This window comes from Aotus nancymaae, unplaced genomic scaffold (assembly GCF_030222135.1).
Source record: "Aotus nancymaae isolate 86718 unplaced genomic scaffold, 86718_ANA_hifiasm-v0.15.2.pri h1tg000007l, whole genome shotgun sequence".
In the NCBI taxonomy this organism is placed as follows: Eukaryota; Metazoa; Chordata; class Mammalia; order Primates; family Aotidae; genus Aotus; species Aotus nancymaae.
Window position 1 is genome coordinate 9,786,983 of NW_026988418.1, and position 14,485 is coordinate 9,801,467.

General features: G+C 45.7%; 1 protein-coding gene across 2 annotated transcripts in view; it reads left to right on the top strand.

Annotated features, from left to right (window-relative positions):
* RAD54L (RAD54 like) overlaps positions 1-14,485 on the top strand; it is a 30,145-nt gene that overhangs the window by 1,844 nt on the left and 13,816 nt on the right. For both annotated transcript variants that reach the window (XM_012434595.3, XM_012434596.3), the window contains exons 3-8: positions 346-465; positions 7,336-7,396; positions 8,604-8,739; positions 9,176-9,245; positions 9,360-9,648; positions 9,872-9,996. In XM_012434595.3, coding sequence (XP_012290018.1) covers positions 346-465; positions 7,336-7,396; positions 8,604-8,739; positions 9,176-9,245; positions 9,360-9,648; positions 9,872-9,996 — 801 coding nt within the window. The remainder of the gene's footprint in view (positions 1-345; positions 466-7,335; positions 7,397-8,603; positions 8,740-9,175; positions 9,246-9,359; positions 9,649-9,871; positions 9,997-14,485) is intronic.

Below are 14,485 nucleotides of genomic sequence, written 5' to 3' on the forward strand. Positions count from 1 at the left end.
GAAGTGTTCAGTTGCTCAGTCACTCTGTGGAGCTTTTGGAATGAAGCTGTGGGGCCACCAGGACTCCATGCTGTTGGTAGACTTGCTCTTCATAGGCCCATTTTCTTGACCTCTTCCATTGCCCACCCCCCTCAGTTTAGGCAGGTTATTTAACCTTATTAAGCTCCAGTTTTCTCACCTCTTATGTAAGGATAATAAATCATAGAGTTGCTATGAAGATGATACACTAACGTGTGAAGAATTTAGCATAGCGCCTGGCACTTAATAAGCACTTCAAGTATTAGTTGCCGTTATGGTGATTTCTGTGGTCTTCTAGACTTCAGCTTTCCCAATTCTCTCTCCTAGACTCCTAGGAAACGGAAATCCAGCAATGAGATCCAGATCCAGGAGTGTTTCCTGTCTCCTTTTCGAAAACCTTTGAGTCAGCTAACCAATCAACCACCTTGTCTGGACAGCAGTCAGCATGTAAGCCAGCACTGCAACCTGCCTGTGTATGTCTGTGCCCAGTCACTCTGCCTAGGTTGATTCCTTCTAATTCCTTTCTGAAATAGTTTTCTCACTTGTTTCTCACAAAGTTATTGGAGGAATTCTACTAGAAGGAACAGCCTATTGGAAAGCCTGGCAGCAATAGAGGCAGGTCCCGAAGAGAGTGTGGGGAGTTAGGGGATGGTGGTGAGAGATGAGAGTTGGAGAGCTATGCAGAGGCTAAGAGTGGAAGGCCTTTCAGAAGCCATGCTAGGAGAGTTTGGACTAAGATCACTGAAGAGCTTTAGGGTTTTAAGTAAGGGTGAGCGGTAACAGCAGTATAGCATATCTATTGGATGGAGAGAGACTGGGGGTAGGGAAGCTAGTGAGAAAGCTATTGCAGGTGGCCAAGCAAGAGAGGATTATGGCCTGGCCATGGGTTTTAGGGGAATGGGGAATGGGGAATGGGAAGAAGTAGGGGGATTTTGAGAGATACTTAAAAATTACAAGTAGAAAAACTTGGGATTGATTACATGTGGGGAGAGGGGAAAATTGAGGATGAAGTTGAGATTTTAGACTTGGGCAAGGTAGATGGATGGTGGTGCCATTTGCTGAGATAGGGAACACACAAGAGGAATAGCATTTGGTAGAAGGGAGATGGCAGGCATCATAGTCGGGGCCCATGAAGTTGAATGTATTATACAAAAGCTATTTTAATAGCAAAGTTACAGGAATGGAACAGAAGATAGACAACATTAAAAATGTACTTGCAGGCTAGGCGTGGTGGCTCATACCTGTAATCCCAGCACTTTGGGAGGCCGAGGCAGGACGATCACTTGAACCCAGGAGTTTGAGACCAACTTGAGCAACATAGTGAGACCCTGTCTCTTAAAAAAAAAATAAATAAATTGGCTGGATGTGGTTGCATGTGACTGTAGTCTCAGCTACTCTGGAAGCTGAGGTGGGAGGATTGTTTGAGCTGAGGACGTCAAGGCTGCAGTGAGCCGTGATTCTGCCACTGCACTCCAGCTTGAGTGACAGAGACCCTGTCTCAAAAGGAAAAAAATACTTCCAAATAGGAAAATTCAGAAAAAATATAATTAATGGGTAGAATCTACTGTATAAGAATGCTGCTAACACTGTTTAGTTGCTGTCAATAAGAAATAATATTTTAAAAAATCCATTTATTTATTTATTTATTTAGAGACCGAGTCTCACCCTGTTGCCCAGGCTGGAGTGCAGTGGTGTGATCTCAGCTCACTGCAACCTCCACCTCCCAGGTTCAGGCAATTCTCCTGCCTCAGCCTCTCGAGTAACTGGGACTACAGGCGTGCACTACTGTGCCAGGCTAATTTTTTTGTGTTTTTAGGTGAGACGGGGTTTCACCATGTTGGCCAGGTTGGTCTTGAACTCCTGACCTTGTGATACACCCACCTTGGTCTCCCAAAGTGTTGGGATTACAGGCGTGAGCCACTACACCTGGTCTTGTCCAGATTTTAACAGGTTGGTTTATAACTGTTATAAAATTGAAGTGCTGAAACTGGTTCACTGAAACATTTTGACTTATATTAATGCTTTACATCCCTGTATTTATATTAAGAATTCACACAAAAAATGAAAATGGAAAAACTGCAATATCTGATTTCTGTTCCCTATTTTTTTACTCACAGTCATATACTTTTGTACTTTTTTTTTTTTTTTTGAGACAGAGTCTTGTGCTGTCTTGGCTTGCCTCCTTAATTACCCCAATTCTCCTTCAGCTGGAGCTTGGTGAGCTAACGCTGGACTTAGAGAGCAATGGTGATCTTTAATTCCTTTTAAAATCAGAAGTAAAAAAGTACATAGTAATCCAGCCTGGATTATATTATTATATTTATCTTTATACCAACACAATCTTTTTTGTTTTTGTGTTTTTTTTTTCTTTTGAGATGGAGTCTTGCTCTGTTGCTCAGAATGGAGTGCAGTGACGTGATCTTGGCTCACTGCAACCGCTGCCTCCCAGGTTCAAGTGATTCTCCTGCTTCAGCGTCCTGAGTAGCTGGGATTACAGGCGCACGCCACCACTCTCAGCAAATTTTTGTATTTTTAGTAGAGACAAGGTTTTACCATGTTAGCCAGGCTGACCTGAGTGATCTGTCTGCCTCGGCCTCCCAAAATGCTGGTATTACAGGCATGAGCCACTGTGCCTGGCATTTTTTTTTAATGGAGGAAGAAGCCCAAAAGCCAAAAGTGCTTGGGACCCACAAAAGTCATAGTGTGGCCTTGGAGATGACTTTAGCCTTAGACATGATGATTTTGAAGTCCCTGCAGGATATCTAGGTTTGGTGTCATTTGCAAATATGGATGTAGAGTAAGGTATAACTAGAAATACATTTGGGAGTCATTCGCATGGATATATTTTATACCTGGTAAGTAGATTGGTGAATGTGTAGTCAGAAGATCTGAGGGCTAAACCCTGAGCCCTGGAGGGAACTGACTTTTTTTTTTTTTTTTTTCTGAGACAGAATCTCACTGTGTCACCCAGGCTGGAATGCAGTGGTGCGATCACAGCTCATTGCAGCCTCAATCTCGGGCTCGGGTGTTGCTCTGACCTCAGCCTCTGGAGTAGCTAGGACCACAGGCATGCGTCACCACACCTGGCTAATTTTTAAATGATATGTGGAGACCAGGTCTCACTATGTTGCCCAGGCTGATTTCACACTCTTGGGTTCCAGCAATTCTCCTGTCTCGGCCTCTCAGAGTCCTGGGATTACAGATGTTCGTCACTGCAGCTGGTTGGGAGCACTGCCTTGGGGTGGGGTGAGGGTTACAAGGCAGAGGAAAGGCCCGGTGTGGTGGCTTACACCTGTAATCCCAGCACTTTGGGAGGCTGAGGTGGGCAGATCACGAAGTCAAGAGATTGAGACTATCCTGGCCAACATGGTGAAACCTCATCTCTACTAAAAATACAAAAATTAGCTGGGTGTGGTGGCATGCACCTGTTGTCCCAGCTACTCGGGAGGCTGAGGCAGGAGAATCTCTTGATCCCGGGAGGCGGCGGTTGCAATGAGCTGAGATTGCGCCACTACACTTCAGCCTGGAGACCAGGCGAGACTCTGTCTCCAAAAAAAAAAAAAAAAAAAAAAAAAAAACGCAGAGGAAAAAGAGCTTATTAGGAGACTGAAGATGAGATCCCGGAATGGTGGAGAGTAGTGTCATGGAAGTCAAAGGCAGAAACTATTTGAGAAGGAGTGGCCAGCTTTGTCAAGTAAGATACGTGTCCATTGGAATTAGGGTCATATAGGCCATTGGTGATCTTGGCCAGAGTAGAAGGGGCAGAAGACAGGGAGAGTGGAAGGTAAGGAAGGGGAGCTATACAGCTCTTACTAGAAGTTTGCCTGTGGAGGGGAGTAGATAAGGAATCAAAAGAATTTTTTTTTTTTTTTTTGAGATGTAGTCTCGCTGTGTCACCCAGGCTGGAGTGCAGTGGCACAATCTCGACTCACTGCAGCCTCTGCCTCCTAGGTTCAAGTGATTCTCCTGCCTTAGCCTCTCAAATAGCTGGGATTACAGGCACCCGCCACCACACCCAGCTAATTTTTGTATTTTTAGTAGAGATGAGCTTTCACCATCTTGGCCAGGTTGGTCTTGAACTCCTGACCTCGTGATCCACCACCTTGACCTCCCAAAATGCTAGGATTACAGGCATGAGCCACTGTGCTCGGCAGGCCATTCCATTTTGCAGGCTGAGCTCTCAGACATTTTTGGCCAGTGGTCTCCACATTCTTCCTTGCCAGTTATGCAAGCCTGTAGTTCTCCCTGTAGAACCTATGGCTCCTGGGTTCTATTCAAAGTCTTTTAAAATTTGGAGCATAAATTCTTGGCTACTCAGAGCCTCAGATGTAGCCTATACTGATGGAAACTATTTCTGTTTTAGAGTTGATGCCAAATTAAAAAGAAAATTAGGGTCCATCTCGTTTTCCTCTCATTTGACTTAAAAGTAGCTTTTTTTTCCCCCCTTTGAGGCAGGGTCTTGCTGTGTCACCCAGGCTGGAGTGCAGTGGTGTAATCCTAGCTCACTGCAGCCTTGAACTCCTAGGCTCAAGTGATCTTCCTGCCTCAGCCTTCTGAGTAGCTGGGACCATGCGCCACAGTGCCTGGGTAATTTTTAAATTTTGTGTAAGGGGTGGGAGGGTCTTACTACGTTGCCCAGGCTGGTCTCAAAATCCTGGGCTTAAGCAGTCCTCCCACCTCAGCCTCCCAAAGTACTGGGGTTATAGGTGTAAGCCACTGCACTGGCCAAGGATCCTTTTTGTTAGCATCTCTCATAATGATTATCATTGTTTTTCATAGTTATAATCATGCTAATTAAAAATAGTGAAGGCTGGCCACGATAGCTCATGCCTATAATCCCAGCACTTTGGGAGGCCAAGGTGGGAGGATCCTTTGAGCCAGGATTTAGAGACTGCAGTAAGGTACGATCACCACTACTGTACTCTACTCCGGGCGATAAAGTGAGAACCTGTCTGTTTAAGAAAAAAAAAAAGTCAATAAAGGATTTTATTCAGATGCAAAGAAATTTGCAAATAAACAATTTGCCAACCTTGCCCTCATGTTATTTAGTGTGATATCGTCATGTTATTTAGTGTGATAATGAAGTTCATTTCTCCATACTCGTTTTCTGTCTTCTAATATCACAAAAAATATTCATTCTGTTTTTTAAAATTTAAAGTACATTTGAGGCCGGGTGCAATGGCTCATGCCTGTAATCCCAGCACTTTGGGAGGTTGAGGCCAGCAGATCACTTGAGGTCAGGAGTTTGAGACCCAGCCTGGCCAACATGGTGAAACCCTGTCTCTACTAAAAATACCGAAATTAGCTAGATGTAGTGGTATGTGCCTATAGTCCCAGCTACTTGGGAGGCTGAGTCAGGAGAATTGGTTGAACCTAGGAGGTGGAGGTTGCAGTGAGCCAAGACTGTGCCATTGCACTCCAGCCTGGGTGACAGAGCGAGACTCCATCTCAAAAAAAAAACCCAAAAAACAAATAAAGTACATTTGAGTTTCTAGACATTTATGATGTGTGAAGAAATGAGTCAGAATACAAAGGTAAAAATATCAAGGCAGGCTTGCTTTTTTTCTATTAGATTACATTTTTTTGTTAGAAGGGACATTTTTTCATTACTGCTTTTTTCACTAATATATTCCCATTAAAACTTCCCCTTTAGGGTTTCTGCTTTTTATTTCTCTTTGGTCTCTCTTGGGTTCCAGCTCTGGTTTTGTTGAGGTTCACAGGCTTTTACAATTCCACAAAGGGCTCAGGTATATGTGGACCAGAACTTCCATGGGAGCTGTCAGAGTTAGCTCTGTGTTCATTTTTCTGCCTTCTCCTCTGCCCTTACCCCAGCCCCATAGCCCATGGAATAATGCTGGTTTCAGGCAGAAGTGCTTGTACAGAGGCTTCTTGCAGCCCCTTAGGTGGAGGCACCAGTACTACCTCTCTAGGACCCACATATATCTACCTGCTGTCACCCTTGTCCCACTTGCTTTTTCTTAGTGTTGGGCTTAGTTTCGCTCTCACGTCCCTTTCTCATGTTCCTTCTCTTGTGCCTTACATGGCAGGAAGCTAATGGGTCTGGGCTGATCTGCATGGCTGCAGTCAAACAGAGTGGGTGGGAGGCCACATTGCCTACTTAGTATAAGTAAAGGCCCTAGAACCAAGAAAGTCCTGCATCTGTAATGACTGTATGACTTGAGAAAGTAACTTTATCATGCTGAGCCTCAGTTCGCTCATCTGTAAAATGGGAACACCAGGAATATACCTTCCTCTTGCAGCTGTTAGGAAATTGTAACATGAATAAAAGAGGCTTAGTTCTGTGTCTAGCATACATTGGTAGCCATCGTTATTTTTATGTATGTAGATAGATAGCTAGATAGATAGATAGATAGGTAGGTTTTTTTTTTCTTTGAGATGGAGTCTTGCATATCGCGAGGCTAGAGTGCAGGGGTGTGATCTCAGCTCACTGCAGCCTCCTCCTCCTGGGTTCAAGCAATTCTTTTGCCTCAGTCTCCCAAGTAGCTGGGGTTACAGGTGTGCGCCAGCTAATTTTTTGTATTTTTAGTAGAGACTGGGTTTCATTATGTTGGCCAGGATGGTCTTGATCTCCTGACCTTGTGATCCACTTGCCTTAGCCTCCCAAAGTGCTGGGATTATAGGCATGAGCTACCGCACTCGGCCTTTATTTATATTTTTAAATATATATTTTAAAAAGAGAGATGAGATCTTGCTATATGGCCCAGGCTGGTCTTGAACTCCTAGCCCTAAGTGATCCTCCTGCCTTGTCCTCCCAAAGTGTTAAGATTACAGGTGTGAGCCACCATGCCTGGCCTGCTATTGTTAATATTATTTTATTAATACTATGGCTCCCATTTATCCTACTACCACTACTCTTTGATGAGCTGTTTAGTTCCCAAGGAGGCTGATGTGAGTATGAGATATATGAGGCAGAACTGATGTGGCCAAAAAAAAAAAAAAAAAAAAGAATTGTGAGGTATGCTTGGGAAGGTGTAGCCCTTTATAACAGTGGTTAAACCCAGACATTAGAATTCTCTGTTATTACTGGGGTTGACTAAGTCTGTGGTATTTCCTTCCCAAGGTGCTGCAACCTAGGGAAGAGCTAGGTGTCCTCACTGCCATGGTCTTTAATGAGTGAATGGGTTCTAAGCCTTGTGGTTGACTGAGGCTGGACACGTCTGCTGTCATATTTGTAGAACCTTACATAAAGCCTCAAAGATGGAAGCTGTTGTATAAAACCTAATGTGAAGCATATCATAATACTGTCCCATAACATCTCCAATCAGTCCTGAATCCCTGTTTCTCCTTTCTTTTCAGGAAGCGTTTATTCGAAGCATTTTGTCAAAGCCTTTCAAAGTCCCCATTCCAAATTATCAAGGTAAAATGGAGGGTTTTTTCTGTTTTTTAAATCAGTCATATGTATGCGTGCCTGAATAAATTAAAAACCTGCTTTTGTAAATATAATCTTAGCTGGGAATTAAAGGTGCCAGTCCAGCGGTGGCTGTGTTTGGGGTGACCCTCCTGAAGCCTGCATGAAAACTGTGTTAGCCTCAGTAAGAGCTGCCAAAACTAACTGCCCCTCGTCTTCTTGATAGAGGTGTCCCAGTGCTCAGAACGCTCCTGGTGGGCCAGGATGGCTGATGGACCTAGGCTTCATGCAATCCAAGTGCATTCAGTAGCATCTCTTAGGAGGCTGATTGTGGGAGGCCTAGATTCTGTAAGGTTTTTCCCTTATGTCATATGTAGGGTACAGCATTGTGCTAAAACTGGGGCTTGGAGGAGTATGGAGGCCAGCTTTCTCTCTTTTTTTTTCCTTTTTTTAAAATTTAATAGAGATAGGATTTCACTATGTTGGCCAGGCTGATCTTGAACTCCTGGGCTCAAGCGATCCTCCCACCTTGGCCTCTCAAAATGTTGGCACTACAGGCTTGATACACTATGCATGGCTGTGGCCAGCTGTCAGGAGCTCTCAGAAAGCTCGCCCCCTTTATTAGAATTTCAAACCTTCCCAGGATTGTCTTGAGTTGAAATTAACCAGACCTGGAACCTCAGGAGTTTGTAGTTGAATGGGAGAAGTAAAATGGGAAAAGCTCCATTTCAAATCAGAATAGGGGCTGGGCACAGTGGCTCATGCCTGTAATCCCAGCACTTTGGGAGGGCGAGGTGGGTGGATCACCTGAGGTCAGGAGTTCAAGACCAGCCTAGACAACATGGTGAAACCCGTCTCTACTAAAAAAAAAAATACATAAATTAGCCAGGCATGGTTGCAGGCGCCTGTAATCCCAGCTTCTTGGGAGACTGAGGCAGGAGAGTTGCTTGAACCCAGGAGGCGGAGGTTGCAATGAGCCGAGATTGTGCCATTGCACTCCAGCCTGGGCAACAGAGTGAGACTTCATCTCAAAAAAAAGAAGAATGGGAAAATGGTCATGTAGAGATGCCCAAACTGAGTTTGGAGGCATTCTCAGAGAGAAAGGGTCATATGGGAGCTCAAGAAAGTTTACGTGCAGGACAGGCATTTGAGTTGGGCTTGCTGGAGCTCCTGAACATAGGAGCATTCAGGTGATGGAATGATTGTTGGTTTGTAGGTCCTCTGGGCTTTCGGGCATTGGGCCTGAAAAGGGCTGGGGTCCGCCGGGCCCTCCATGACCCCCTGGAGAAAGATGCCTTGGTTCTGTATGAGCCTCCTCCACTGAGCGCCCATGACCAGCTGAAGCTCGACAAGTACGTGCATTGGTATTTCCTAAGCAGTTCTGATCCTCTGTACATGCACACATACTTGGGAGGGCAGAGGGTATTTTGGTGTTATTTGTCTAGGATTGACCTATGTTTTCAGAGAGTAGATGGTTGGGGAAGGAGACTACCTGGGGAAGAGCCTGTGGTCATATCCAGTGAGTGGGCATTCCTCATCCCCTCCTGTCTTCGAGGATGCTCATTCACAGGGAAGAGTGACTGAGGTGATGTCATAGGGAACCCATCCCTCTCTGCTAACTTTCTAACTCCTAAAGCAGGAACTTGCTATGGTTTTATGATTTATCAGCCAAGAAGGTCTTCTCAGGCAGTTGCCTCTGTTGCCTCTGGATCGGCAGGACACAGCTTCCTGAGGGTGTTCCCTTTCCCATGTCTGACCACCCTGTTTTGTTTTGTTGTGTTTTCTCAGGGAGAAATTCCCTGTCCATGTGGTTGTTGACCCTATTCTCAGTAAGGTTTTGCGGCCTCATCAGAGAGAGGTAAATGAGGGTGAGGGGAATGAAGTGTGGGCCAGGGGCTGAGCCTGGGAGACTACCATCCCTGGGACAGCAGCAGCGTAGGTGCCAAATGGACTGAAGGCTTTTATTCTCTAGGGAGTGAAATTCCTGTGGGAGTGTGTCACCAGTCGGCGCATCCCTGGCAGCCATGGCTGCATCATGGCTGATGAGATGGGCCTGGGAAAGACGCTGCAGTGCATCACATTGATGTGGACACTTTTGCGCCAGAGTCCAGAGTGCAAGCCAGAAATTGACAAGGCAGTGGTGGTGTCACCCTCCAGCCTGGTGAAAAACTGGTACAATGAGGTTGGGAAATGGCTCGGAGGGAGAATCCAACCTCTGGCCATCGATGGAGGATCTAAGGATGAAATAGACCAAAAGCTGGGTATGGCTGCACTCTCCTACACAGCCTGCTGCTTTCTTTCTTATGTGTATGCTCTCTTATGGCCAGGGTCGAGGGCAATGCAGCGGTAGAAGAAAAGAGAATTTCCATAGAAAATAGTTGAAGTGTAGTCAGTTGTTTCCAGGCTAAATTAAAGAACTGTCCAATTGTTTTGGTTTTCTAAAAAAGACTCTGAATGGTTCCCTCGACACCTTTTCTATTGTAGAAGGATTCATGAACCAGCGTGGAGTCAGAGTGCCTTTTCCCATCCTCATCATTTCCTATGAGACCTTCCGCCTTCATGTTGGAGTCCTCCAGAAAGGAAGTGTTGGTCTGGTCATATGTGACGAGGTACTTGACTCTCAGCAGTCTGAGCGGTAGGAGAAAATCAGTCAAAATCTCTTCACTGAGTATTGCATTACAAGGGCTGTGCTAGTCGCTGGGGAATGCTGAAGACAGGATGCTGCCTTGGAGACAAGTGATAAGAAGAGCCTGTGATACCAAAATACAAGATACTGTCTGCCAAAAGAGGGCTTAAACAATGCTTAGAACTCTGGAGGACAGTGAGATGCTGTGGCTAATTGACTTTGTTGCCTCCAGATAGTATTCCTAGACTAAAGAAGGACCTTGAAGGATGGGTAGCAGTGTTTAGAGGATATAAATCAGAAAGTGTCTGAGACAAGTCTCAATTTAGATTTATTTTGCCAACGTTGAGGATGCTCTGGGGGAAAAAGACACAAGCCACAGTAGGATCTGTAGCCTATGCTTTTTCCAAAGAGGTTTTTGAGGACTTCAGTATTTAAAGTGGGGCTGGGCACGATGTCACGCCTGTAATCCCAGCACTTTGGGAGGCTGAGGTGAGTGGATCACTTGAGCCCAGGAGTTCAAGACTAGCCTGGGCAACATGATGAAACCCCACCTCTACAAAAAAAAGATACAAAAAATTAGCCAGGTCTGGTGGTGCACCTGTATTCCCAGCTACTCGGGAGGCTGAGGTGGGAGAATCAGCTGAGCCTGGGAAGTAAGCTGAGATTGTGCCACTGCATTCCAGCCTGGGTGATAGGAGTGAAACCCTTTCTCAAAACACAGAGACACACACAACCCTGTCTCAAAACACACACACACGCACACCCCTACATAAAAAGGGGCAAGAGCAGACAGGAAGAAAAGAGGAGCCATCAGTTATACATTCAGCTCAATAAATCTGCAGTTTACATAAGGTTAAGTAAATAAAGAGCAGAGGAAGAAGTCAAATGTACATTTGTCTGGGAGGGAGGATTTGTAGTCTTGTCTTTGTCCCTTACCTGTAACGATAAGCTGTTCATTTACATTGTCAGAGTGAGGGAGGCCACCTGGGGAGAGGCATGGCCTTCTATCTCTGGCTATCTGTTTAGGAATGAAAGGAAAGGCAGTTATTTGCATGACTAGTTCCCAAGCTTAACTATTCCCATTGGCATACTTGAGCCTTTGAGGATTAGCCTGAGATTTTATTTTCCTTTCACAAGGAACAGGTGCTAAAGACCTTTATTCATATCCTGGCTCTGCCACTTATCAGCAGTGTGACCTTCAACAAGTTACTTTACTAGCTGAACCTCTGTTTCTACATCAGTAAAATGGTGTGATAATATCTGCCTCATAGGATTATTGTGAAGATTAAATGAAATGGTTGAGAAAAAGCTCTTACCACAGTGCCTGGTATGTCATAAAGCCTTGGCAAATGTAAGCCCTGATGGTTATTTTAGGTTGGGGGTACTTGGCATGAACAAAAGCAGAGATGAGAAAGTCTATACACCTTGTAGTAGTTTATGGCGACTCCTAGTTCCTTTTCTCTGGGACTAAGGGAATGTGGCCGTAGTTACTTCCTGGCCTCTTCCAGTATGTGTGAATGGCAGTAGAGAGGCTAGTACTTAGGAAGCAGTGAGGGTGGCTGGGAGCTTCCTACTATAGAGAATTTTCCAGGACTTCCCAGTGGGCTTGGCGACCCTGAGGCTGCAGCCATTGTTTGCAACTCCTGGGGAGAGTTAAGGTCCTTTGTATACCCCTGAGGTTCTAGTGGAGAGGTGGCTGAAAGACTTGGCCCTATCTGTCAACCAGTTAGCAGGCTAGGCTCTGGGTACTATAGATTAGCCAGTTGTCTGAGGAACTTCAGAGAGGGGACAGAGGAAAAAAGTTTACTTTTGGGTGTCATGCTTTCTAGTTGTGAGCTATTTTCCAGTCATTCATTGTCTGGCTGGTCTTCAAACTCCCAACTTCCTTATAGGAGTAAGGAACTGACCAGGTTGAGGTGAGCTATGCATGTTACTGCCCTGTGGTTCAGGGCCCTGGCATCTACTTCATCACTGTGGAGGGGAACTGTGCCAGGAGCTGGGTCCAGAGGCCAGAGCATTGTGGGAGAGGAAGGCAGGCTGTAGCTGTTGAGCCTTTGAGGATTAGGGAGCATCTACATTTTTTTTCTACTTTTTTTTTTTTTTTTGAGACAGAGTCTTGTTCTGTTGCCCAGATGGAGTGCAGTGATGTGATCTTGGCTCATCGCAACCTCTGCCTTCCAGGTTTAAGTGATTCTCCTGCCTCAGCCACTGGAGTAGCTGATACTATAGGCATGCGCTACCACTCTGGCTAATTTTTGTATTTTTAGTAGAGACAGGGTTTCACCATGTTGGCCAGGCTGGTCTTGAACTCCTGGCCCCAGGTAATCCGTGGCCTCAGCCTCCCAAAGTGCTGGGATTACAGATGTGAGCCACTGTGCCCAGCCTCTTTCTACTCTTTAGTGTTTTTTTCTTTCCCACTCTGTCATGTTTTATGAGCTGACTCTGGAGGGCACAAGGGATGAGCCTGCCTCTTATCACACTACAGCCACTTGGCTGTTTACCTTTCTTTTTTTTTTGAAATGGAGTTTTGCTCTTGTTACCCAGGCTGGAGTGCAATGGCGCGATCTCGGCTCACCGCAACCTCCGCCTCCTGGGTTCAGGCAATTCTCCTGCCTCAGCCTCCTGAGTAGCTGGGATTACAGGCATGCGCCACCATGCCCAGCTAATTTTTTGTATTTTTAGTAGAGATGGGGGTTTCACCATGTTGACCAGGATGGTCTCGATCTCTTGACCTCGTGATCCACCCGCCTCGGCCTCCCAAAGTGCTGGGATTATAGGCGTGAGCCACCGCGCCCGGCCTCTTTTTTTTTTGAGAGGGAGTTTTGCTCTCGTTACCCAGGCTGGAGTGCAATGGCGCGATCTCGGCTCACCGCAACCTCCGCCTCCTGGGTTCAGGCAATTCTCCTGCCTCAGTCTCCTGAGTAGCTGGGATTACAGGCACACGCCACCATGCCCAACTAATTTTTTTGTATTAGTAGAGACGGGGTTTTACCATGTTGACCAGGATGGTCTCGACCTCGTGATCCACCCGCCTCGGTCTCCCAAAGTGCTGGGATTACAGGCTTGAGCCACCGCGCCCGGCCGGCTGTTTACCTTTCTACTAGTTTACCTTTTATTTTGTCAGCTGTCAGAAATCTGAGGAACCAAAAGTTCTGAAAATATAGTCATCTGACTCCAGGACGGGAGAGGGTTTGTCCTTTTCAGACCCTGGAAAGGGAAGGTGCCATTTCAGACTTTCACGTTCTCAGCTCCCACAGCGGCTTTCTCCTGCTAACACTTTTCGCTGGAACACAGTTTTTCATAATAATTTGTATATATAAAATCTTTGATCCTCAATCAAAAGACATGGGATCAGCTTTGGCTTTGCCACTTACAAGCGTGACTTTCCACAGATGAGACTGCTCTAAGATTTTTTCTTCATCTGTAGACTGGATGGCACAGGGGCTACTCAGAAGGGATATAATCCAGATCAAGAGAGGATATATGAGAGTACTTTGTACAAGTGTATGAATAGCAGAGGGATTGACCTCATCATCATCTCAGTCTTAAAGATTTGGAGACAAACTCAGAGAAGTGTGTAGTGACTTGCCCAGGTTTGCCCTGCGAGTACGTAGTAAGCTGGAATGTGAATGTAGCTGTGAGATTCCAAGTCCTGGCTCTTTTTTTCTATCCCTTTTTCCCTTGGATGCTTGGTGTAGGAAGAAGCTTGACTTGAGTATGGAAGAGTTGTACCTCTGCTCCTCATCGAGACCCACGTGGATCCTTAGTGACTGGTGCAATAGGGGGAGCTGGGTTGGCTTTCTCTTCTGCAGAGACAGATAGGATAGTGTGGCAGCCCATTTCATTCGTTGGGTTATTTATTAAGTGCCTTTTATATGTTGGACCCTGGAGATCTCATGATGCTGGGAGCTTCAGTTTAGAGGACCTAATTGTTGGTGTCCATTTCCCCTGGACCTGTTGGGTGATTCTGACTTTCAAGTCTCATTTCCCTCTTCAGTTCAGAAGTTAAGGCCTTTTTTAGGGTTAGTGCTTGGAGCCTCTAATAATTATTATTTTTTAAATTTCTAGGCCAAACACAGTGGCTCACACCTGTAAACCTGAGACTTTGGGAGGCTGAGGCGGGCAGATCACCTGAGGTTAGGATTTCAATACTAGCCTGGCTGACCTGGTGAAACCCCGTTTCTACTAAAAATGCAAAAGTTAGCCGGGCATGGTGGCACATGCCTGTAATACTGGCTACTTGGGAAGCTGAGGCACAAGAATCACTTGAACTGGGGAGGCAGGCACATGCCACCACTCCCAGCTAATTTTTGCATTTTTAATAGAGACAGGGTTTCATCATGTTGGCCAGGCTGGACTTGAACTCCTGACCTCAGGTGATCCACCTGCCTCAGCTTCCCAAAGTGCTGGGATTATAGGTGTGACCCACTGTGCCCCGTTGGTTTATTTAATCTTTAATAGCAACATTGGTC